This window comes from Vanrija albida, assembly GCF_041260175.1.
Source record: "Vanrija albida strain AlHP1 chromosome Unknown contig_3, whole genome shotgun sequence".
Classification (NCBI taxonomy): Eukaryota; Fungi; Basidiomycota; class Tremellomycetes; order Trichosporonales; family Trichosporonaceae; genus Vanrija; species Vanrija albida.
In genome coordinates, this window is record NW_027191422.1 from 2713454 (window position 1) to 2736587 (window position 23134).

Below are 23134 nucleotides of genomic sequence, written 5' to 3' on the forward strand. Positions count from 1 at the left end.
CTGCCACGCTGATCAGAGCGTCGTTTGGTGCGAATCAATCCTTCACAGCCACGTGCGCATGACGTGTCATTTTCACCCAGTGGCGATTGATACGCCCTGGCTGCAGATATTTCTGAGCGTCGAGGTCCACCTGCCGTCAGTGGTACAAGGCAAGCGGCAACGTCAAAGCCCAACAACATCCACAACACGCACAGCACAACATGGCCAAGCGCAGGAGAAAGAACAGGACCCACCTCAAGGGCGGCGAGGCCGGAGAGGCAGCCGAGAAGGCCCCCAAGTCCTTTGTCATCAAAGTGAGCCTCCTCCCCCTCCTCCACCGCCGTGCCAACCACTCACCCCGCAGTCCGGCACAGTGACAAAATCTGTAGGATCGCTCGTACGCGACTTCCGCAAGATCATGGAGCCCAACACTGCTACCCGACTCCGCGAGAGGCCAGGCGCCCGTCTGCGCGACTACCTCACCATCGCGCCCACCCTCAGCGTCACCCACCTCCTCGCCTTCACCCTCACCGACGCGTACAATGTCCATCTCCGCATGGCCCGCCTGCCCCAAGGCCCAACATTGACGTTCCGCGTGCTGCGCTACAGCCTGATGCGCGACATTGTCTCGGCGTCCGTGTCGATGCGCAACATTGGCAAGTCGCCAGGAGGAGAGTACCGCAACCCGCCCCTGCTCGTCCTCAACAACTTCCAGCAGCCGGCAGACGGACCCGCCCTCCCGCAGCTCAAGCTCATGAGCACAATGTTCCAGGGACTGTTCCCGCCTATCCAGATTGAGAAGTCGGCGCTGCCCACCTTCCGCCGCGTCCTCCTCGTCTCGTACAACCACGGCACCGGACTCATCTCGCTCCGCCACTACACGATCAGCGTCCGTCCCCAGGGCGTGTCGCGCCGCGTGCGTAAGCTCGTCAACCTCGGCGGCGCTACATCTTCTCGCCGCGCGCCTGATCTCTCGAACGCCGACGACATTGCCGACTACCTTATCCGGCGGTCACGCGATGCCTCCGAGGCGTCGTCGGGCTACGACTCGATGAGCGAGAGCGAGGCGTCCGAGGCCGAGTCTGACACCAACGCTGTCGAGCTGCCAGAGGACTACGTCGGACGCGGCAACAAGAAGGGAGAGCGCAAGGCTGTTCGTTTGCTCGAGACGGGCCCTAGGCTCGAGCTCGAGCTCGTCAAGGTCGTCGAGGGTCTTGTCGGCTCGAAGCGCGGCGAGGGCGAGACCGTGTACCACAAGCACGAGGCACGCACCAAGTCGCAGACGAGTGCGCAGACCAAGGCCCACGACGAGCGCCGCAGGCTCCGTGAGGCACGCCGCGCCGAGCAGGCTGCCAACGTCGCCCGTAAGAAGGCCGAGAAGGACGCCAAGAAGAAGGTCAAGACGGGCGGCGACGAGGCCGACGAGGAGGAGGAGGATGACGAGGACGCTTCCGACATCGACGTCGACGGCCTGTCTGATGTCGACCCCGAGGAGGAGCTTGAGCGCCGCCGGGCAAAGGCTGCCGAGGAGGACGACGACGAGGATGACGAGTTCGACTACGAGGACCGCGGAGCCGACGGAGCCGACGACGATGACGACTGGGACATGGACGCTCCGGTCGGTGAGGTCGCGTCTGAGGAGGAGGAGAGCAGCAGCGACGAGGAGGAGGTTGCCAGGCCACCACCACCCAAGAGGCGGGCGGGCAAGCGCTAGTAGATTGAGCGCATGTACATGCATTACACTGCCATCTATGACCCTACTTGACCAGGAAGGGGAGGCCCGAGCCGACGCGTTTCTTGTACTCGATGTAGTCGTTTCCAAAGAAGCGGATGAGATGTTTCTCCTCGTCTGGGATGTCAGCTGACTTCGTACTCAGATGGCTCACTTGTGATGCGGCTGGAGAAGAACCGTCCGAGAATGACGACAAAGGCGACCGTGCTGACAATGTTGGACAGGAGAAGCTGTGTAGCCACGGCCCAGTAGAAGAAGCCGACATAGGACGGGTGACGGACGTAGCTGGTGGGTTAGTAGAGCTGAGGCTTCTCCCACCCACCCATAGACGCCGCTCGTGACGAGCGTGTGGTCGTCGAGCTTGACAGCCTTGACAATGTGGGAGAATGAGTCGGCTGCGTGCACCATGGCGAGGGAGCGGAAAGACTGGGCAAGGAGGAGGATAGCGACGACTGCGGGGTCAGCCATGCTGTGTATCACAACCCACCACCGAGGAGAACGGGCCAGCTCGCCCAGACCCCCTCAAACTTGTTGGGCCAGAAGTACGATGAGATGAAGTACTCTGTGAGCCCCATGAAGTGAGCGAGATGGTACCCGGCGGTATTGTTCAGGAGGAAGGCTGCGCGGGTGAGCAACTACAGACTCTTATCACCCACCATCAACGCTGAGCTTTCGGTAGTTCCACCCGGCCGTCGTCCAGAACTCGAGGAGGTGAAAGGTGCCCATTGCAGCGATGTAAACTGCGAGCTGGGGGCGAGGCCATACCCAAGTCTCGGCGCCTAGCCAGCGAAGAAAGGGAAAGGAGGCGAGGAGAATGGCCGAGCCGGCAATCGCACCGAGCGCGGCCGAGATGACGCTTGCCGCGAGGGGCGTGTTGGGGATCGTGTCCTTTGCCTGGTAGCTCTCAGGCATGGCGAGGGCCGGCTGGGGAGGAGTGAGGTTGGGGATGTCGCCGAGCGGCCGTGCGTTGCTCGCGCCGAAACGGTTGCGCACGACGCTGAAGGGCGCCGAGATGCCCGGGTCACCACCGGTGATCCCACTGGTGGGCGGGCCTGCGCTGGGGACACCGTTGTCGTGTGCGTCGGTAGACATTGGGAGGGAAGGGTGGGGAGTGAGGGAGGTAAAGGAGTGAGAGAATCAAGAAGAGGGGGGAGGGGGTATGCTCCCCATTTAGTTGTGCTTTGTCTGAGTGAGTTTGAATGAGAACAATACGACGTCGCGGATGCCAGAGATGCACCTCAAAGGACGACGATGGCGACGAGGACAGGCAGTGGCACGCGCGCCGTGGAGACTCCACATCAACAATGTAGTCCATTAGGCGTGCAAATTGAGGAAATAGGCCCGTCAATCCCAATACCAGTTGTTGTTTCCGCGTCGCTTCTGCCTCCCTTTGCAGCAGTCACAACCCACCTCACACTCTGACATTCTTGTTGACAGCCATCATTACACAAGCACATCCGGCCTAGGTCGTCCTCAAACACTCGCGCAAGTAGCCGCAAGCACCCCGTCAACGACGTGCGCGAAAAAACGGGGCGGATACGTGCATCCAATCGCCCGCGATGGACGTGGACGTCGAGGTGCGTCTCGTCACTGGGCTGTCGGCCTTTTGGCGCTTTTTACCCGCGGCCCGCGGCCTTGAAGTGTACATATGCTGACTCGGGTGTAGCAATGGCAGCTTAGCGGGGCGGTTCACGACGTCTTGAATGACAAACAAAGACTGGTACAGTGCGTACCGAGGATCTGGGACCTGGGCGCCACTAACGACAATACAGGAAAGACGTCGAGGCGCACGGCGCCGCCCTCAGAAGCTTGTATGGCCTGCTCAAGCGCAAGCGGTCGGCCGGGTCGACCTTTCCGAGCGTCGACTTGAGAGAAGACGGCGACGAGGACCTCGAGCCAGGCGCCGCAGACGCATTTGATGGCTGGAAGGAGGAGTACCGTCTCGAAGCGGGGCCGAGCCGCATTGTCTCCTTGGTACTACCCGAGCCGCCCGTGCCATCCCCGCCGGCAACAACAATCGACTTTCCAGACGAGCCGCCTGTCGTCGCGCACTTTGTGCATGTGCCAGAAGTGCCCGAGGCATCGGAAGCGTCAGAGTCACCAGCACCGTCGACAGCAACACCGGCAGCCGCAGTGGTAGCCGAGAAGGCCGTGCTGAGGGCTTCAAGTCGGACGTCATCGCGACACGCGACGCCTGTGGGGTCGCCCCGCCCGACACGCTCTTCGCGGCCGCCGTCGCCAGCGCGGACGAAGCCACCGCCGGCAACAGTTGCGCTGCATGATGTCCTGCCCCGCCGCTCGCCGAGCGCGCTCGCTGCCGACCTCGACGTGCCGCCTTGGGAGCCATTGGAGAACTACGCACCTGCGGCGACGCCGGCCCCGTCCGAGGCGCTCAAGGTACTGATGCCGTTAGAAAGCGACTACGCGTCGCGTGTGCCTCCACTCCCTCCCTTCCCACCAGGAGCGCAGGGCAGCGGTCGACACCGCCGCGGCAGCAAGGGCGACTCGGGCAAGGTCGACACGTTCAAGTTGCATCTCACGTACGGGCTGAATCCCCTGAGCGGCGGCATCGCGCGCAGCGCCAAGTGCGTGCTCACGGCCGACTGGCGGGTTGCGCAAGCAGAGCTCCGTCATATTCGTGCAATGGAGCGCATAGAGGCTAAGAAGGCCGGTGGCCGGTGGAGCTTGCGACAGCCGAAGAAGCACCGTGGGCCACCAGTACCCAAATCTCATTGGGACTGGCTCCTGGAGGAGATGGTGAGTGCGAGGCAGGGAGGACGTTGCCTGACTCGCCTAGGAGTGGATCCAGACCGACTTCATCGAAGAGAGGCGGTGGAAGCGCGTCGTGGCGCGCGAGCTCGCATACCAGATTGTCGAGTGGCATGTGGCGCCCGCGGATGAGAAGGCCGAGCTCATGGTTGGCGGCCGTGGATGGGGCTCAGCGAACGACGTTGCGGTCCCTGGCAAGCCGGCACCGACAGAACCAGATCGTGCGCAGGAAGGCTCGGCTGAGGACGACGTCGAGATGCTCGTCGGACAAGAGGACGAGGACACCGAGATGGCCGAAGCCGACACTACCGACAGGCCTGACCGCACAGGGGCCGAGGTACTGGAGGAGATTCTGCCCAAGCCGGCAGAGGACAAGTCACCGGAAGAGGAGGCCGAAGTCAAGATTGAGGTCGATGCCGATGGCGAAGCGGACGCAGATGCCGACGGGGAAGCAGATGCTGATGGAGAGGCTGATGCCGACGGCGAGGCTGATGCGGACGCGGACGGCGAGGAGGACGCCGAGGGAGAGGCCGACGACGGCGGTGTGGGGCTAAATGGTGGGTGTCATGGCACTGGCCACGCTGACAGTGTAGAAATCGCAAAGGCTGGCGAGGCGTCCAACCGAGCGGATGCAGAGGGAGAGCAGCCTGAAGGCGAGGAGAGCGAGCGGGCCACACGAGGCGGTACTGTGCTGCCCAATGGCCTTATCCTCAGCAAGCGCTTCGCCGATGTCGATGCGCTCGCTGCAGCGCGCCGACCCCTGCTCTACCTGCCCGCTGAGGCTCCGACCGCCGATCTTGGGTCACTACCCCTTGCGTCGTCGAAGAAGCCCAACCTTCCGACTCCGCCTGCAGAGGACGACCCGTCCGACCTTCCAGTCTGCCTACAGGAGCTCTTCCCCGACCTTGCCTTGTACACTGGCCCCACGCCACCCGAGGATGGCAAGGTGCACAGGCGGCACGACGAGGCCGGCGCCTCGGGCAACCGCATCGCGCACACGTCGCGCATCCTGGATATCCGACCAGTGTTCATCTCGCACCTGCAGCCGGCGCGCAACCACTTCGACGCGGACAGCGACTGGGACCTGCACGACGGGCCCTGGTACGAGAGCCCCAAGGGTGCGGCCGACGTGCCACCAGAGGTCGTGGCGTCATCGTCGACGTTCTTCTCGGGACGAACCCTGCGGCCGCTCAACCTGCAGCCGTACAACCCCCAGGCCAAGCCCGACAACCAGCGCCCAGAGCCAACATGGACGACGGAGGAGGACAAGATCCTGTTGAAACTCGTTACCACGTACCCCTACAACTGGCAGCTGATTGCCGATGCGTTCAACTCGGAGCGGGTGACTATCCCTTCAGATGTGCGCACCGCGTACGACTGCTATGAGCGATGGAACACGACATGGGGCCCTGGCAAGAATCTTCCAAAGCCTGCACCGGATGCAGCGGCGACAGCCAGCGGGGCTGCGGAGGCGGCGTCTACGCCTGCTACCGGCACACCGGCGGCTGGTACCCCTGCGGCAACGACGGGGGCGGCAGCGGCCACCAAGCCTAGCACCGGCACCGGCACACCCACCGGCGCGACTGGCGCCAGTGCTGCCAATGGCCAGCCAATGGAGCCCCCTCCCCCTCCGGGATTGTCCAAGCGAGAGGCTCGCGCAGCCAAGCAGCAACGCTACGAAGGATCGACAAAGAAGGCGATTCGCCACCAGGCCCTGTACGACGCCATGCGCCGCCTTGTCCGTCGTCGCGACACCAAGACCAAGGAGAACCTCAAGGACCAGGAACCCAAGGAGATCACTGTGCACGAGTCGCACTCGTCTACCGCCAACCCGAACGGCCAGCCTCCCACACCGTTCGAGCTCGTCGAGGCAAAGTACCAGCGCGACCTTCGTATCCACGAGGCTCAGCAGCAGAGGCGCCTTCTTGCCGAGCAGCAGCGACAGGCCCAGCAGGCACAGATGAGGCAACAACAGGCAGCGCTTATGGGCGCCGCAGCTGCCGCCGGGCAAGTTCGGCCTCCCCAGCAGGCCGGGGCGCAGGCCCGAGTCGGCCCCAATGGCCAGCCGATCCAGATGGCCCCCAGCCAGCAGCAGATACTCAATGCTGTGGCTGCTGCCACGGCTGTCAACGGCAGGAGCGCAGCGCTCAACGGGGCTTCTCCTCAGCTCGCCAACGGTGTCCGCCCACCCCAACCTGGGCAGATTCCTGTCTCACAGCAGCAGCAACTGCTGCAACTGCAGGCCCAGCAACAGGCTGCGGTGCAGCAGGCTCAGAGAGTGCAGCAGGCGCAAGCGCAGGCTCAGGCTCAGGCTCAAGCCCAGGCGCAAGCTCAAGCCCAGGCGCAAGTTCAAGCCCAAGCCCAGGCGCAGGCCCAAGCAGCACAGGCGCAAGCACAGGCGCAGGCTCAAGCTCAGGCCCAAGCCCAGCACCAGGCGCAGCTCAATGCTCAGGCTCAGCTCAACGCCCAGGCTCAGGCTCAAGCACAAGCGCAGGCGCAGGCGCAGGCCCAAGCCCGTGCAGCGAGCCTCGGCGCCGGAACGCCGCACTCGCAGCCTGGTCTCACTTCGCCCTACGCCTCTGCCAGCGAGGTGCCCAACGGCGTCGGCGACGGCCAGTTGTCCTCGCCCGCGATTCAGCACGTACAGTCATCGCCTCAGCAGCAAGCTGCCCAGGCAGCGCAGAACCAGGCCGCGCTGCAGCAGGCGCAAGCTGCTGCTCAAGCGCAGGTGCAAGCTGCCCAGGCTGCTGCGATGGGCCGTGTTGGGCAGATCCCGATGCAGCAGCACCTGAGACCGCCCGGGGCGGCCGGTTCCCCGCAGATGGTCGCCACGATGAGCCCGCAGCAACAGGCCCAGTTCCAGCAGATCATTGCGAGCTTGACTGCGAGCGGACAGCAGGTGACACCCGAGACGATTCGCGCCGTCCAGATCCAGCTCCTCCGACAGGCGCAGGCGGCGCAGGCTCAGGCGCAAGCCCAGGCCCAGGCGCAAGCGCAGGCAGTCGCGCAGGCTCAGGCGCAAGCGCAGGCTCAGGCTCAGGCTCAGGCTCAAGCCCAAGCACAGGCGCAAGCCCAAGCCCAAGCGGCTGCCGTTGCGCAGGCGCAGCTGTCGCAGCAAGGAACCCCCCAGATGGCCATGGCTTCATTGGGAACGGTGAGCAACGCGAGTCCCGTTACGCCAGCCGCGCAGCTCCAGTACCAGACCCCGACGCGGGTCGCTGGACAGATGCCGGCTGGGGTGATGTTGACCCCTACGCCTGGGCCTGGTGCGTAGATGCCAGTCTGACACGTACAGCCGCAGTCGCAGCAGTTTGTGCGGTCGCCGAGCCTGCAGCGAGCGCAGACGGGGACGCCGAAGCCGCCGGGGAGTTAGTAGCGGGGGTTGTGGGGGAGGGAGGGCCCGGATCTGCCCGTGCACGATAGAGTTGTAGCGCATTACATGTTACGGTATAGGTGTGTGAGCGCGCGAGGTGTCTAGGCGGTGGCGTGGTGTCTACGCCGCGCCGAGGATGGCGTCTACGAGGTCTGCAAACGAGTCGTAGACTGCGTCTGGGGGCGGGTGCGTGTGCTCGCTGCCGGGGCGGTACTTACCGGTGCGGACGAGGACGCGGTGGAGGCCGAGGGCGAGGGCGCCGTCGCCGAGGTCGTTGACGGCGTCGTCGCCGACGATGAGCACCGAGGCCGGGTCGAACGCGGCGCCGTGCGTGGCGGCGAGGCGGGCGAGCGCGAGCTCGAAGAAGCCGCGGCTCGGCTTGCCCACGACGACGGGGTCGACGGCGGCCGCGGCGGCAAGCGCGCGGACGTACGCGCCGACGCCTAGGCTCAGCCCGGCGGGGAAGGCCTCGGTGGCCGGGTTCTGCTGGAACGCCGAGAGGTGGGGCGCGACGAGCACGGGCGCGGGGGGGAGGGTGGGGGTCGCCGCTCCGCTCGGCGCCGGCGTCGGGTCGGACAAGGGCCCTCGCTCCCCCTCCCCCTCGCCCTGCCCCCCCTCCCCCTCCCCAGCGCTCACGTACAGCGGCTCGCGTTTGAGCACCCTAAACGCGGTATTCAACGAATCGTACCCAAACGCGGGGGGGTACAGCCCGACGACGACGGCGTCGTGCGCGTGCGAGGCGGCGCGGGGGAGGCCGGCAAACTCCTCAGCCGCCTCGGGCGAGACGAGGAGGTACGGGCTGGTGTTAGCTCCGCGGGGGGGACGACCCACTTGAGACCGCGCGCCTCGACGTACTGCCTGCACGCGCCGAGCGAGGTCAGCAGCTCGCCTGGGGACGCGGGGAGGCCTATGGCCGTGAGGGTGGAGAGCAGGCGGGCCTCGGATTCTTTGGTCGAGTTTGAGCTAGCGGCGAGCGTTAGCGAGCGGGTGGGGGGGGGGGGGGGACAGGCCGTGTGCCGCCGATCTCGAGGAGGCCGTGTGGACACACGCCCACTCACCAGAAGAGAAACGGCACCCCCGCGCCCCGCAGCCGCCCCACGGCCTCGGCGGCGCGCGGGGTCAGCTCGCGCCCAACATGGAGCGTCCCGCTCAGGTCGATGAGCAGCGCCTTGATTGCGCGCGGGTTGAACGGCTGCGGCGGTGGCATGGTGAGATTGTCGCGAGCGAGTGGGCGATGCCGAGTGGAGGTGGAGGCGGTCGTTCGTTATCAGCGGCGCCTCCCGCCATCACTCCCCAGCCCAACCCCATCCGGCATCGCACCAACCGCAGCCCACCCACCCCTGCATGACGTGATATGCGTTGAAGCGACATCCCAACTAGATCTAACAACCGACTACAAGACTGTGCACTATGGTACACGGGTATCGTGGCACGTCTGCCATTTTAGGCGTGTCCCTTGGCCGCCGCCTCGGCCCGTCCCGCCGCCTCGGCCGCCGCAACCGACTCGTGGAACCACTCCTTGAGCGTCGGCACCTCCTCCTGGCCCACACTGATACGCACGAGGCCCGACTCGACGCCAAACTCGGCCGCCCAGTCCAGCTCGCCGTAGTGCGCCAGCAGCGTGTACGGCGACGCCAGCGTAAACGACGTGCCGAGCGACGGCCCCTTGGCGCACTTGAGCGTGTCGTAGAACGCCCTCGACGCGGCCAGTGACGTGAACGTGACCGAGAACAGGCCGCCAAAGCCGCCCTTGCCCAGGGCAGGCGTGTTCTGACATGCCTCGTACAGCTCGGTCGTCTCGTACCGCGGGTAGTAGATACGCTTGATGACCTTGCCGTCGGCGGGAGACGTCGTGTCGGCCAACGACCGCGAGTAGAGGTACCCTGTCACGTCGTACGCGTTGTCGTTGACGCGCTTGATGCGCGAGCGGTAGTCGCGCGAGTTGCGCTCCATGTACACTGCGTCTTCGGCGTAATAGGCGTCCTCGTACTGCTCCTTCTGGACGGCCTTGAGCGCCTCGTACGACTTCTGCGCCGGGTTGAGGATCAACGACCCGCCCATGACGTTCGAGTCGCCGCTGAAGATCTTGGTGAGCGACGACACGATAATGTCGGCGTAGGGCACCACGTCGACGTTGATAAAGTTGCCAATCGTCTCGTCGATGACAATCAGGAAGCCGTGCTTGTCGGCCAGCTGGCGCAACCGCTTGAGGTCGGCACACCGCAGGAGGGGGTTGGAGGGGAACTCTGAGAACACGGCCAGGATGGGCTCCGACTTGTCCTGCGCGTCGAGCGCCGCCTCAAACGCGTCGAGATCGGCCGCATCACCGTTGCCGTAGAACGTACATCCGGGACCCCACTTCTGCAGGATCTTGAGCGTGTCGGTGTAGGGGAAGCCAAAGCACACGCTCTTGCCCTCTTTGGTTCCCGAGCGCTGCCTTGCGACGCGGGCGAGGTGGTGCGCGTGCCAGATGGCGCTCATGCCGCCGGGGTAGAGGTACACGTCGTCGTCGGTGACGCCGCGCTTGACCTCGGCCTCGGACGACACGCCAAACTCCTTGTCCTGGGGGAGGACGCCACCCGCGATACGGCGCTTGAGGGCCGTCTTGGCGAGCGGCGCGTTGAACAGCGGCAGGTTACGACCGTACCGCTCCTCGACATACGTCGAGACGTCGGCGCCGTCGTCCTCGGCAGGGCTGTCGGTACGCGCTGGCTCGGTGGGGGCGGGCGCGGCGCCAGGGACGCACTTGCGCGCGTAGTGGCGGTTGCGCGAGTACCCCCCGCGCTGGGGCTGGGGTGCGATGTGGCTGGCCGATCCGTTCGACGAGCTCGCGGCCGGCGCAGGCGCAGGGTTGGGCGCGCCAGGGCCAGCGGGCAGCTCACCGAGGAACGCGAGCGCGCGGTCGGCCATGCGCGAGCTGATGCCGTCGCCCGTGTGCTGCCAGAACGCCTTGGCATACGGGAAGTGCTCCTTGCCGAAGAAGAGCACCTGGAGCTCGATGCAGTCGATGCCCGTGCCGGCGCTGGCCGACTTGAGGCTGTTGGCGCCGGGGCAGATGACGCGCTCGACGATGCGGCTGGGGATGGGCGGGTTCTGCGCTGCGAGGAAGTCGCGTGCCTCGGCCGCGATGCGCGGCGTCGGGAACAGCATGGCGTCCTCGCCTGCCTGGCCAAACTTTGCGAGGCAGTTGGCCGCGAGCTGGAAGCGCATGAGGTCAGCCAGGTCCGTGCGTGTGCGGGGCCATCACACTACACACCTTTTGGATGGACAGGTGGATAAAGAAGCGCGGGTAGCCCGTCTCCATCTTGCCGACGAGCTCGCCCTCCTCGTAGGCAATGTTGTCTGCCCACAGCGGCAGCGAGACCGAGATGGCGTGGCTCGTGAGCGCCGGCAGCCCGCGCCCCACCGGGATCTGGCTGGGCGTGAGCGTCGCGAACGGCGATAGCGTCGCTAGCATTTGGTCGGGGGGAGTTTGTGAGGAAGTGGTCGTTGTCATGACGGCCGCGGTGTTGGAGTGACGTGGGTGTATAAGCGTTGAGCCTGGTCCTCTGGGTCGGTCGCTAGCTAGCTCTGGCTCTGTCTCGGTCGATGATCGTTTGGAATTGTATTGTCGGTAGTGTCGACTGATCTTTTACGAACGAGTCGTTGTCGACGGAGGCATTTTGATTGTAATCACGACACACAGCCGTGCCTGGAACTTGGTTGCCGCTCGGAAACGGCCGATGGGCACTGGGCACTCTGTGCGTAAAATGTGCGGCGGCGGGGATATCGTAGTTAGTAGTCTGCGTCGACCTATTCCCCTCTATACACATGGTGCATGCCGCGACATGCCCCGTCTACTTCTATCGGAATTGCCCAGTTCCAAATTACAATGCCCACGTAGCGCACACACACGACCTCACAGATTACAGCTCCTCGTCAGAGTCCTCCGCTGGAACAAGGCGTCAGCATCCATGACACAATCCCTGAAACCACATGCCACAGAGCATGCGCGGTTACTCACCACCCATGCTGGCAAGGAAACTTGCAAAGTCGGCTTCCTTTTTGGTCTCGGCACCGCCCTCGAGCTCCATCTCCGCGGCCGGCGCACGAGCAGACTGGGCAGCCTGCGCACGCGCCTTTGCCGCGGCCTTCTTGTCCTCGCGCTTCTGCTTGGCCGTCTTGATCGTCGGCGCCGCGTCGTCGTTGTACATCGCGCCGTTGTCCATGTCCATGCCGATGAAACCGCCGAGGAGCTCAGCCTCGGTCTTCTCGGCAATCGCCTGGCGCTTCTTGGCCTTCTTGGCCGCAGCCTTTTGCCGTGCTCGGTCAAGGGCGGGCGCGTGAGCGAGCTCGGCAGAGGTGAACAACCGAGCCGGGTCGGCAACACGCTGCGCGGGCGCAGGCATGTAGGCCGCGGCGATCGCTTGCTGCTGGGGCGCAGGGAATCGCGGCGTCGGCATGGGACGGAGCACTGGCGAATCCGGCTCGTCCTCGGGTTCTGATCCCATGTCGTCGTCGCTGTCGATGTTGGCCGCGAAAGCACGGTCGAAGCGGCTTGATGCGGGGGCAGACGGTGCTGGTGCCGCCACTGGCACTGGCCTCGACACCACTGGCACGGCCGTCTCGGTGATATCCTCCCTGCAATGTCAGCGACGCTCACGCGCACTACTCACTCCTCATCGTCGCCGCCCTGCCACTCTGCCTCGTCACCGAGGTTGTCGAACAGGCCGTCGAGGGTAAACGCCTCGCTCAGTGCCGTGAGGATCTTGGCGTCACCGACGCGCTCGCCGTCCATCGCAATGTCCTCCTCGGCGCCCTCAACAACCACCTCCTTGGCGTTGGACGGGTGGACCGCTGGTGGCCTGCTGAAGTAGGAAATCTTGCCACTGTTCCAGTCGCGCAGCACCTGCACCGCCGACGCCTCGAGGTCAGGGATACCACCCTTGCCGAGGCGTCCCCTCGTCAACGCAATCTTGATGAGGAAGTCGCGAACGTCCGAGTACGCAGGAATCGAGTAGAGCTTCTGCAGCTGTGCCGGGTCGGCGCGGTCGAGGATGACCTCGATCGGGGCCGTGGGGTCCTCGACCAGCTCGGCCTTGATAGCGTTGCGGAGCATGATCTCGGCCTGTTTCCTCCTTCCAAACTCGCCCTCAAACTCGCGCCCAATGTCCTCGAGCACGACACCGGGGCAGTCAAGGATCTTGACGCCCTTGTCGAGCACGACCTCCTGCACCACACGCGTCTTGCCCGGCATGGCAGCGACACCGCATGCCCTGCTCCTCTTGAGCGAGTTGATCAAACTCGACTTGCCGACGTTGGGGTAGCCGACGACGCCGACAGTAAGCGCCGAGTGCGGCGTCGACAGCGCGTACTGCTTGAGCAGGTTGAGCAGTGCCGGCGCGCCGAGCGACGAGCTGGTCTGGGGCAGCTCGGCGAGCCTCGTCGCCTTCTGTCCGGGAATTGTCGCCTCCACAGCGAGCTGCGTGTTGTTCTGCGCGAGGTTGACGCGCTGGTTCTGCGTCGAGCTCTTGAACGGCATGGTGGGGAACGAGTGGCGGAGGTGCTTGAGCCAGCTCTCGAGGTTCTCGCGCGGCACGAGGTCGATCTTGTTGACGACGGCGAGCAGCTTCTTGCCCTGCTGGTCGCGCTTGCGCACCTCCTCCTCGACCCACTTGCTGCGCGTGCCATCTGGGTCGCGCGCGTCGAGCACCTGGATAATCACGTCGGCCCGCTCTATGACCTTGCGCAGCTCGCGCATGAACGCCTTGGCCGACGAGTCGCGCACCGTGAGCGACGCGTCGATCGGCGTGCCGTCCTCGGCGACGTGCACGGTCGCGTCGTACGTGTTACCGAGGTGGTTCGAGGTCGAGGCCAGCGCCGTCATCGACTTGGCGCCGATGGTGGGAGCCACGGGCTGGCGTCAGTACAGCCGCTACACGGCACCCACCTTGGCCTTGGTGTACGGCGACGTCTGCTGGCGCTTGTCCTTGAGCGCCTGGAGCTTGGGCACGCCGCCAGCCTTGCTGCTGCCTGCGCTGTCAGACGAGATTCGTCGGCGTCACTCACGCTGTGCAGTGGGCAGGGTGTAGACCTTGCCCTTGCCACCTGCCTTCTTGTCTGCGCTGTCAGCAGCTGCCATATGGTGCCCGGCTCCCACCATACTCACTCGCTTTCGGCATTGTTTGATGCAGACGCTGCAGTCGTCGCAGAGTAATGTTGTTGTCGCAGCTCTCGCCGTCAAGAATTTTGGGTGGCCAACGAGCGCTGACACACGCGGAGATTGGGTGCTACTCCGAGATCCGAGCCGACCGTCCGCATTGCCGACCTTGCTGACATCGGCAGCGACGACGGCGACGTTGGACCATACACTCCGCCTGCACAAGCATACACCATGGCCTCGCTCCTCCGTTCCGCCCGCGTCGCCTCGACATCGCGCCTCGTCGCCGCCAGGTCGCTGCACATCACCGCCGTGAGGCGCGACCACTTCCTCGACGTTGACCCGGCCGTGGGTTTCGAGCTGGAGTGCTGGGGCTGACCACTCTGCAGGCGTTCAAGGCGCGCGCGCTCGACGAGAAGGCGACCAAGCCAGTCCTGGTTGACTTTTACGCCGAGTGAGTGTCTGTGCGGGCGGCAGCTGCTTTCGCAAGCCACCGCACCATGCTCACACACCCCAGCTGGTGCCAGCCCTGCCGCGTCCTCCAGCCCCTGCTCAAGGGCCTGACGGGCCCCGACTCCAACTACGACCTCATCACGCTCGACGTCGACAAGTTCCCCGAGATTGCGGGCGAGTACAAGGTGGGTTGTGAGAGGAGAGCATGGCGTGTGCTGATGCTCCAGGTCACGGCCCTGCCGACCGTCGTCGCGTTCAAGGACGGCAAGGTCAAGAACAAGTTCAGTGGGTACCACCAGGGAAAACGCTTCTGACACGCACCCAGTTGGCTTCCGCCCCGAGGCCGAACTCAAGAAGTTCCTCGACCTTCTGTAGATGCAGAGATGGACATCTTGGACTCCAGAAGACGACAGCTTGGGTCACACGTTGGGGACAGCGACTCAGCGCGTGTCCGCCAAGATTGCACTCGGCGGATGCAGCCAGTCTCTCCTAACCATGACCAGATTGCTGACCCTCCCATCCACAAGAGGTTCCCCCGTTATGAGCGTGAGTGAGCGAATGAGGCGGCGGTGGCGTGACTGTGTGTGTACAATCCACACCGTCCGTCTTCGCCACGCCTCCCTCCTCGCACCGGCGCTGCACACAACGCATCGCACCGGCGCCCCTCCGTGTCAAAGGCAACCCTGGCGAACGTATTGGGGCGAGGCCGAGCATGACAGGTATAAAACGCCGCCCCCGCTCACATCCACCAAGCCCTCTCGTCAATTCGCCAATCCTCCAAGCACTGCAGCCATCGTCAACAAGCAACGTCAACAAGCAACTTTATTCATCACGTAACTAGTTCGGTAAGGGGCGGGCAAGGAAGAGGTAATGCCAAAGCAAGGTCTGTCTTGGTGAGGAAGGTGACGCTTAGAGACCGAGGCCGCCGAGCAGACCTCCGACAGCACCAGTGGCGCCGCCGGTAACGCCGTTGCCAGCACCAGCGACCCCGTTGAGCAGGCCGCCGAGACCGCCGGCACCGCCAGTGAGCCCACCGAGCAGCCCAGTGAGGTCGCCGAGAAGAGGAACGCCGGTGCCACCGAGCAGGCCTCCAAGAAGACCTCCGAGCAGGCCAGACGCGCCGGAACCACCGAGGCCCTGGACAGACTTGAGGATGTCCTCGACGGGGGCAAGGAGTCCGCTGAGGCCAAGGCCGTTGAGCAGCCCAGTGACAAGCTGGAGGACCGCGGCAACAACTGAAGGCGCGTCAGTGAGTGGACACAGGATGGCAAGACAAGCGGCGGGACTCACCCTGAGCGAGAACCTTGGAGAGGTCGTTGTTACCACCAAGCTTGACACCCTTGGTGAGGTTGTTGAGGACGTTGTTAAGACCGGGGATACCAGCGAGGCCAGTGAGGGCAGTCGTGAGGGTAGTAAGGAGACCCTGGCCGGCAAGGAGAACGGTCGGGTCGCTGGCAACCTGAAGCTTGTCGACTGGAGGGATCAGAACGTACGCTCACTCATTCACGCCTGATACTCACGGTAGGCGGAGAGGTTGTTGAGCAGCTCGCCAATAGCATCGGGGATGTTGGCGGTGTCAAGGCCAGTGAGCGAGGTCGGGATCTGAGGAAGGATGGCGTTGAGGGCCGCCTGGACCTTGTTGAGATCGGCGACCACCTCAGGGGCGCTGGCGAGGGGGTTAAGGCCGCCCTGGTCTCGTCAGTGATCGTCAAAAGGAAGGTTGTTTGGGAGGAAGGATAGAGAAACACTCACAAGGAGAGAGGTGACCGACTTGATGGTGTTCAGGAGGCCGGCACCGATGCTGGGGTCGGTGGCGCGAGCCTCAGTCGAGCGCTTGGCCTGAGCAACAGGGACGATCTGCTTGACGGTGCTAACAGCGGTGTCGATGAGACCACTGGGGATAGCAGGCACGCCCTTGAGGAGGTTCTGGACCTGGCGAAGGTGAGCATGACGAAGGGGTGGGGTGGTGAGGGAAGGTAAGGGAAGGCGAGGAAGGGGGTGGAGGGAGGAGGGAGCACAATGTAGCAGAGGGAAGACGAGGAAGACAGTACTCACGTTGTACAGGAAAGCGTTGAGCTCGGGGTCGGTAAGAGCGCCAGCGAGGCCAGCCGGGAGGGGGACGGGGAGGCCGTTGTTGGCGATGACACCGTCAAGGAGCTTGACGAGCTGGGCGACGACATCGCCGGGGACGGTGAGGATACCCTGGAGCGTCTGGGTGAGGGTGGGGACGAGGGTGCCGAGCAGGCCACCACCAGTAACGTCACCCAAGAGGCCGCCGAGCAGGCCACCCGTGCCGCTGCCGGCACCGCCGAGTAAGCCGTCGAGAAGACCGCGCTCCTGGGGAGCGTCGACCTTGAGGCCGCGCTCCTCGGTGGGCACGGTGGGGACTACGGCCGCGGCGGCGAGGCCTACGGAGATGAGGAAGACAGCCTTCATTGTAAGATAGTGTGGGGTGTCGTGATGGACGTGAGGTGGAGAAGAAGGAGAGTGGTCGTGAAGAGAGTATGAGCAGGAAAGAGTGGAAGAAGAGACAGGTGAAGTGATGGACAAAGACAAGATGGAAATGGCGAGTCGGAGGGGTTCTTATACCTTGCAGGTCTGGGTGGGCGACTGCCAGCAGCCAGCCAGTTGACACCGTCGCTTGTCCATGTCTTCCTCGCCTTCCCTCGCACCCGACGCTAGTGTCATCTTGCCCCCTTGCTCGTCGCTGCCGTCTCCCCCTCTGCGCCGCCGCCCCTCTTGCGCGCCCGTCGTCGTCGCCGTTGTCGTCGCTCGCTCGCGTTGCATTAGCTCCATCGCGTGATAGGGGAAAGCAAGAGGTCAATGCACGCTCGTCGTTTGTTCCCCTTGCCTCCTTAGCCTCGTCCCAGCGCGGCGTGTGATTGAAATGGCTCGTCACTTGCGCCCTCGGGCTAATGAGCCTGTCGCCGTTCCTGGCGTGCGGCGTGCTTTGTTGTTGTTGTTGACGTCGACTAGGTTCAATTGCCTGCCTGTCTGCCTGCCTGGGTGTGTGCCAGGTACGAGGCCGACAGCGGCTTGATTGCGATCAACAAGGCCTTTGAAACGAGCGAGAAGGGTGCCCGCCGTGCCAAACACGCCCAACCCTGCATTAGAGCTCATCTGTCGCGCCGTCGAGCACGCACAGCCCACGGCCCTCGGCCCACACAACCCACGGCGCCCACGGCCCACCCAGAACGAGCAAGTCGTATTGCGTGCGCGCCCGCGAGGGGGGCAACAAGAGTCATGATCGTACTTTGTTGCACGCCGCTCGGTCCCAACTGGGAAACAGATTGACACCTCTAGCGCAGGGCGGCGCGGTTGGCGGGGGCTGAAGAAGACAGTCGCGACGCACACAAACGTGCACGACGCGGCCTTTGCTCGTCGGCCGGCCGGCCCACCCACATCCACGCTCAACGCGTCGTTTCACAAAGTCATTCAAGTCGATGAATGGATCGCGCAGTGAGTGACACGGTTTTGGTGCCTTGCGATACAGTGTTCCACCTTATCAAAAGGGTGGCGCGTTAATTTAGACTGAAACGAGCCCTGCTCACGGCACGACACCAACTGGACTGGCGCCAGCAAGTCGCCGCAGCAGTCCACCCTATGTACCCACCGCTTGCGAGCCAAGTCTCTAGTCGCAAAGTGAAATCACGCACGTCGAGTCGCGACCCGCCCGGTGGTAGAAAATAGCCAAACTGGGTTTTGCTCACCCGTCGACGGCGCCGCGCTAGAAAACAGTCGCCGCCACCAACTGCCGCCGGCCCTCTTCCCATTCGCCGGAACCAGACCCAGATTCACTGATAACTAGCCAGGCACAGCGCGCGATGGCTAGACTGCGACGCTAGTACACATATGCAGGCGTCGACACGGAGGGCAAATGCGAGGTAGTGGCACACACACTGCGTGTGCTAACCTCCAAGTTACGGCCGACCACCTCCGTCGCGTTCAAGGACGGCAAGGTCACCGCAAGTTTAGTGAGTGTCAAACTACTATGGGGTGAGATACTAACAAACACCCAGTTGGCTTCTGCCCTGAGAGCCGACCTCGAGAGGTGCCTCGATTGCCGTAGGCGGGCTGGCGGCAAGTCGGCACGGAGCTCATGACCATACCGGTTCAGCCACAACTGTTGCGGCACAGTGCTCAAGAAATCTCTGGTGCTCTCCGCTCTCCTCTAATCCTCAGCCAGCCTGTTAACCCTAGTGATAAACACAAGAGTTTCTCTTTATTGTCTATGCGGCCCTTACCAGCTCGCGACTGCATCCAAAAAGACAACCATTGCTGACAAAGAAGCATTCGATTCATCACGTGTTTGACGATGTCAGTACGTGCTGCTGGAGCGGCATTGCCAAACAGGACGTTCAAAAAATTAAGAAAATTAAAGTGCGGACACCGTTCGCCGGTTGGTGGTGGCGGGGCGTGCGATGTATGTACATCGGCGGCTTCAACGGAGAACAGTGGCCAGCGGAGGACCGGGATAAGGAGTTACCACGGTCACCAACTCCCGCGACAACGGTGCAGTTCATGTTTATTCTTGTTAGTATTTGCACGTGTGCTGGGGCACATTCACACGCCCATGCATGCATGCGACGTCCGTCCCAGAGGACGAATGGTGCACTTGGCGATTCCAATGTCGGGCCCGCCACATCCCCTCCAACGCGTGGTGCCATAACACCGCCACTCCCGCGCACGCCGACGCGACGCGGTGGAACTCGGCGGCCATGCGCTGCCAAAGCTGGAGTGGCCAGAGTACCCGCGCATACCACGCGGCGTGGGGCCCATGAGATATGGGCGACTGTCGTGACGTCGTGATCGTCTGCGGGGATCGAAATCCCGCAAGCCGATCGCCACTAGCCCCCGAGGTTTGAGCTGGCCCTTGTCGCCGGTGGGGTCACCGATGGCGCACGCTAGCAAACTTCGGCAGGCACCGCTGCCGCGTGCGCCTATCAATGCCCTACCACCGCCCAATGGCCAGACTGGGGCTAGCATGCATGCCTGGGCGAGATATCTCCGCTGTGTCGCCACGGCCGAAGCTCATGTTCCCACATATCGGGCGCGTTCAGAAATAGAGATCATGAATAGAGTTCACTTTCATTCGGCTATAATGCCTACTGGTACACCCAAAGAGGCCCAACATTCCTCGTCTGGAAGGCTACGGCAGAGTCGTCATCGAGAGGGAAATCATAAGTTACAAAGACCGAAAGGTGGCGCCCAGCTCGAGGTATGGCTGCGGGGCATTGTGTTGTTTACTTCTTCTTAAAGGCCGAGACCCAGAAGACCACCGCCGCTGCCAATTCCAAGGCTCTACATCCGTCGTCAGCATTCCCTCTAACCATCATGACCCGCGCTAACACTCACGCCAAGGAGCTGGGCGGCGACATTGCCAAGTCCAAGAGTCTGGAGGAGGCCCTGCACTAGCTGGAGCGCGGTGGCGATGGCGCGGGCAAGCAGTCGGTTGAGGTCTGCTTCGGGTTAGGATTTCTTCCCGAAGCGAGCGACAATGTCAAGTGACTCACTGTTGTTGCCGCCGAGCTTGATCTGTCCGGCGAGGTTGGCAACGACGTTGTTGAGACCGTTGACCACCGCGAGGCCCCTGAGGATTCCACCGAGGCTGGAGACGACGCCCTGGCCGGGCTGGAGGATGAGCGGGTTGGTGGGGTTCTGGAGCTCGCCGACTGGGTCCGTCAGTTCTGTGGCGCGCCCGGTTTGGTCGAGCTACTCACGATAAGCGCTAAGGTTGTTGACGAGCTGTCCAAGGCCGCTGGTCAGGCCACCAACATCCACGCCAGCAGACGAGGTCGGGAGAGCAGCGAGGATCTTCTTCAGGAGAGCGTCGAGCTGACCGAGGTTCTGGCCAATAACATCGGGGGAAGCAGCGGGGTTGAAGCCAGTCTAGAGCGATTAGTGTAGCCCTAGCGTATCGATTCTGCCACTCACGATGAGGCGCACAGCCTGGCCCACAAGGCTGGTGAGGCCGACGCCGAGGTCTGTCGAGCCAGGGGGAGCAGCACCGCCACCTCCACTGACGGGAACGACCTTGCCGAGGATGGTGCCAAGGGAGCCGATAAGGCCAGCGGGCATACCCGGCACACCCTTGAGGATCTGCTGCGTGTTGTAGATGAAGGCGTCGAACTGGGCGTTGGAGAGGGAGGTGGGGAGGCCGGTGGGGAGGACTTTGGGGAGGACACCGTTGCCCGCCACAACGCCCTGCACGAGCGAGACAAGGGAGTAGACCTGGGAGAGAGGGAGGGGCTGGAGGGACTGGCCAAGGTTGCTGGTCAGGAGGTTGAGCACATTGCCGTTGAGGTTGAGCGGGGAGCCGAGGCCGCCGAGCAGTCCTCCGAGCAGGCCCGTGACGCCGCCGAGAAGCTGACGTCCCTCAACCTCAGGCTGGGCGGGGGCGACGGCACGCTCCTCCGCACTGGGGGCATTGGCAATGTCGGCGATGGGGGCCGCGAGGGCGAGAGGCAAGAGGAAGAAGGCGAACTTCATTGTGGCACCTGTCCGAGAGTGAGCGAGTGTCGAAGTGAGAGAGTGTGTCGAACTTGGCGAGTAGAGATGTCGAGGCGTACGTCGCTCCTCTTAAGTACCTTGATCGACGAGATGACCAAGACGAGCGGCCGACGCCGAGGCGGATGTTTGTGTCGAACCGAGAGTGTGCCGAGCGCGAATCATCCTCTTGGTCAATTCATCGTTCATCGGCGCCGCGTCATCAGAAACAACAAGCATGTACGCATTGACTGATGCAGAAGGGCGGCGCAGACATTACATTGTCGCATTCAGCGCCTCGCGATGGGGAGTTGCAGGTGATGGGCATGAGTGGCGCAGACTTGGACGTGCAGCCGCACGCTCGGCAGCGGTGCCACACGGATGACTCGGCTAGACCTCGCGTACTGCGCGCGCGTCTGAGACCCATTCCCCAGGTGCCCTGATCAGCGCCGCCGCAGGCCAGGTCAAGTCCGGCGCGGCGTACGGACAAGTTGCAATGTCACGGCGCCGAGGACACTCGGACGTGACATGTCACCTGCAGGCGGCAATGTCTGTCGGCCATCGCAATCGGCACCTTTAGGAATGTCCATTCTGGTCTCAGCTAGAGATTGAATCTTAAAGGACCTACTACAACCAGGGCCCAATTCGACATGTGGCCGCAGGCTGAATAGCAAACCTGGTAATGCGACAGCCAGGCGACACATGCAGCCTAGATCTCTGTGAATTTGTTAAATCTCGGTGAGTCGCATCCTGGGTTGATAGTGGGGATTAAGCTCAATGGTGGCTGAATGGCGTGCGGCACCAGACCCCGGGTCCAACCCCGCAGTACTGGAACAGCAGTCACCGCCAATTGATTCCAGAAGCCAGAAGCCGAGAGATGGGTGCCAGGTACATGTACTCACTCAGCTCGATCGAGATCCGGCGCCCTCGCACCCCACGGCATCGGACCGAGACAGTCACCGCGTGCGTGCGGCGACGTGATGCACCAAAAATCTTGGTGTCGCGGCCGGTCCGTAGTGGCTCGCGCGTGAGGCACCACCGAAACCCAGCCGCCCGTGGCGGCAGTGGCTCGTTGACCGTGGCCAGATGCCTCAGCCGGCGGCTTGATGGCCGCAGAAAGGAACTGGAGCTAGTGGTTTATTGCGATAGATACATACAAACAAACAACATGGTACGTGGTCGTGGTGTGGATAGCCGGCGGCACTTGGCCGGTCGTACGTCGGCGTTGCGATCTGAGGAATCGAGATGCTGATCACGTCGGGTTCTAGTGCGAAATGGGGGCAACCGAGGAAGACGAGAGACGTGATGTTGTAGGAGGCGCCACGCCGCGGTGGGCGGCAAGCGACATGTCGCAGGTGCTAGCCCGTGGAACACGGAGTCGCGATGGGTACCAGGAGTTCGGTTCCCTCAGTCCCGCTCAAGGTCGCTCTCGTGCGTAGGCGAGTAGAACATGGCATCATACTCTTGCGCGAGCCGCACAATGCCCTCGGCCTGAGTGAGCATCTTGTCGGCAATCTTCTGGATGTCCTTGTCGCCGGGAACGCCTGTCTCGCCTTTCTTGGGCTTGAGAAGCGGCTCGATGTGAGGCGGGGGGAGACTGTCCCTGTAGGGTCAGCTAGATGCGCAACGCATTCACCTACCCCCTCGCCAACAACGCGTTCTTCCTCCACAATGTCACCTCCTTCCGGGCTCCATCCACAAGCTCGAGGTCTTCGGGCGACAAGCATGCGATGAAGAGATTGAGCTGGTCGGGGCTCGTATTGTTGACCATAGCGATGGAGGGGAAGTAGGCATCGATAGCCATCTGAGAACTGTCTAGGTGCGTGTCCTTGGTCGACATCAAGAGGAGGCGCAGATGCTGGCTGTTAGTTGCGGCACGGCATGCCCTCCGACTTACAGCTTTGCCCAACAGCAATGGGAGCATGACCACAGTGGCTCGGTCGTGCTTGACACAGCGTTTGAGAACTGCGACATCGTCTGCTGACTCGAGGCCTTCCTTTGCGATCTCGAGGCCCTTGGCTGCCTGCTCTCGAAGCGCGTCGTTGACGAGCACGAGATGGGCGTAGAGCCTGAGAATGTTTGGGAGCTTGTTGACCCGGATCTGCGGCTGGATGTAAACGCGCAGGGCTTCGAGTACATTCTCTGGTGATGCTGGGTCGTCTCGGTTGCTTGTCATGATGCAGCACTGAGGTTGGACGAGGTG

At 63.3% G+C, this 23134-nt stretch overlaps 10 protein-coding genes across 10 annotated transcripts; 3 read left to right on the plus strand and 7 right to left on the minus strand.

Annotated features, from left to right (window-relative positions):
- Positions 1–200: 200 nt before the first annotated feature.
- On the plus strand, positions 201–1693 carry SSF1 (rRNA-binding ribosome biosynthesis protein; the record flags this gene model as incomplete). Its single annotated transcript, XM_069352883.1, has 2 exons — positions 201–293; positions 344–1693. 2 exons carry the CDS (start codon positions 201–203, stop codon positions 1691–1693), a joined length of 1443 nt encoding a protein of 480 aa, XP_069210301.1.
- Positions 1694–1736: 43 nt separating this feature from the next.
- STE14 (farnesyl cysteine-carboxyl methyltransferase) lies at positions 1737–2803 on the minus strand (the record flags this gene model as incomplete). Its single annotated transcript, XM_069352884.1, has 5 exons — positions 1737–1828; positions 1866–1996; positions 2034–2163; positions 2199–2330; positions 2368–2803. The coding sequence occupies 5 exons, from the start codon at positions 2801–2803 to the stop codon at positions 1737–1739; spliced, it is 921 nt and encodes a 306-aa protein (XP_069210302.1).
- Positions 2804–3270: 467 nt separating this feature from the next.
- Positions 3271–7754, plus strand: Q8F55_004367 (uncharacterized protein; the record flags this gene model as incomplete). Its single annotated transcript, XM_069352885.1, has 5 exons — positions 3271–3288; positions 3378–3436; positions 3484–4468; positions 4509–5037; positions 5074–7754. The coding sequence occupies 5 exons, from the start codon at positions 3271–3273 to the stop codon at positions 7752–7754; spliced, it is 4272 nt and encodes a 1423-aa protein (XP_069210303.1).
- A 219-nt stretch (positions 7755–7973) lies between these two features.
- Q8F55_004368 (uncharacterized protein) lies at positions 7974–9060 on the minus strand (the record flags this gene model as incomplete). Its single annotated transcript, XM_069352886.1, has 3 exons — positions 7974–8652; positions 8685–8816; positions 8912–9060. 3 exons carry the CDS (start codon positions 9058–9060, stop codon positions 7974–7976), a joined length of 960 nt encoding a protein of 319 aa, XP_069210304.1.
- Positions 9061–9296: 236 nt separating this feature from the next.
- STR2 (Cystathionine gamma-synthase) lies at positions 9297–11310 on the minus strand (the record flags this gene model as incomplete). The annotated part of the gene is made up of 2 exons (XM_069352887.1): positions 9297–11051; positions 11110–11310. The coding sequence occupies 2 exons, from the start codon at positions 11308–11310 to the stop codon at positions 9297–9299; spliced, it is 1956 nt and encodes a 651-aa protein (XP_069210305.1).
- A 448-nt stretch (positions 11311–11758) lies between these two features.
- On the minus strand, positions 11759–14014 carry NUG1 (nuclear GTP-binding protein nug1; the record flags this gene model as incomplete). The annotated part of the gene is made up of 6 exons (XM_069352888.1): positions 11759–11784; positions 11857–12473; positions 12509–13749; positions 13783–13865; positions 13902–13952; positions 14002–14014. 6 exons carry the CDS (start codon positions 14012–14014, stop codon positions 11759–11761), a joined length of 2031 nt encoding a protein of 676 aa, XP_069210306.1.
- Positions 14015–14226: 212 nt separating this feature from the next.
- Q8F55_004371 (uncharacterized protein) lies at positions 14227–14820 on the plus strand (the record flags this gene model as incomplete). Its single annotated transcript, XM_069352889.1, has 5 exons — positions 14227–14340; positions 14382–14446; positions 14510–14630; positions 14673–14730; positions 14771–14820. 5 exons carry the CDS (start codon positions 14227–14229, stop codon positions 14818–14820), a joined length of 408 nt encoding a protein of 135 aa, XP_069210307.1.
- A 534-nt stretch (positions 14821–15354) lies between these two features.
- Positions 15355–16881, minus strand: Q8F55_004372 (uncharacterized protein; the record flags this gene model as incomplete). The annotated part of the gene is made up of 5 exons (XM_069352890.1): positions 15355–15680; positions 15736–15918; positions 15966–16134; positions 16198–16377; positions 16501–16881. The coding sequence occupies 5 exons, from the start codon at positions 16879–16881 to the stop codon at positions 15355–15357; spliced, it is 1239 nt and encodes a 412-aa protein (XP_069210308.1).
- A 2817-nt stretch (positions 16882–19698) lies between these two features.
- Q8F55_004373 (uncharacterized protein) lies at positions 19699–20934 on the minus strand (the record flags this gene model as incomplete). The annotated part of the gene is made up of 5 exons (XM_069352891.1): positions 19699–19746; positions 19801–19904; positions 19959–20117; positions 20166–20334; positions 20380–20934. The coding sequence occupies 5 exons, from the start codon at positions 20932–20934 to the stop codon at positions 19699–19701; spliced, it is 1035 nt and encodes a 344-aa protein (XP_069210309.1).
- Positions 20935–22338: 1404 nt separating this feature from the next.
- On the minus strand, positions 22339–23107 carry Q8F55_004374 (uncharacterized protein; the record flags this gene model as incomplete). The annotated part of the gene is made up of 3 exons (XM_069352892.1): positions 22339–22534; positions 22572–22789; positions 22829–23107. The coding sequence occupies 3 exons, from the start codon at positions 23105–23107 to the stop codon at positions 22339–22341; spliced, it is 693 nt and encodes a 230-aa protein (XP_069210310.1).
- Between the last annotated feature and the right edge of the window lie 27 nt (positions 23108–23134).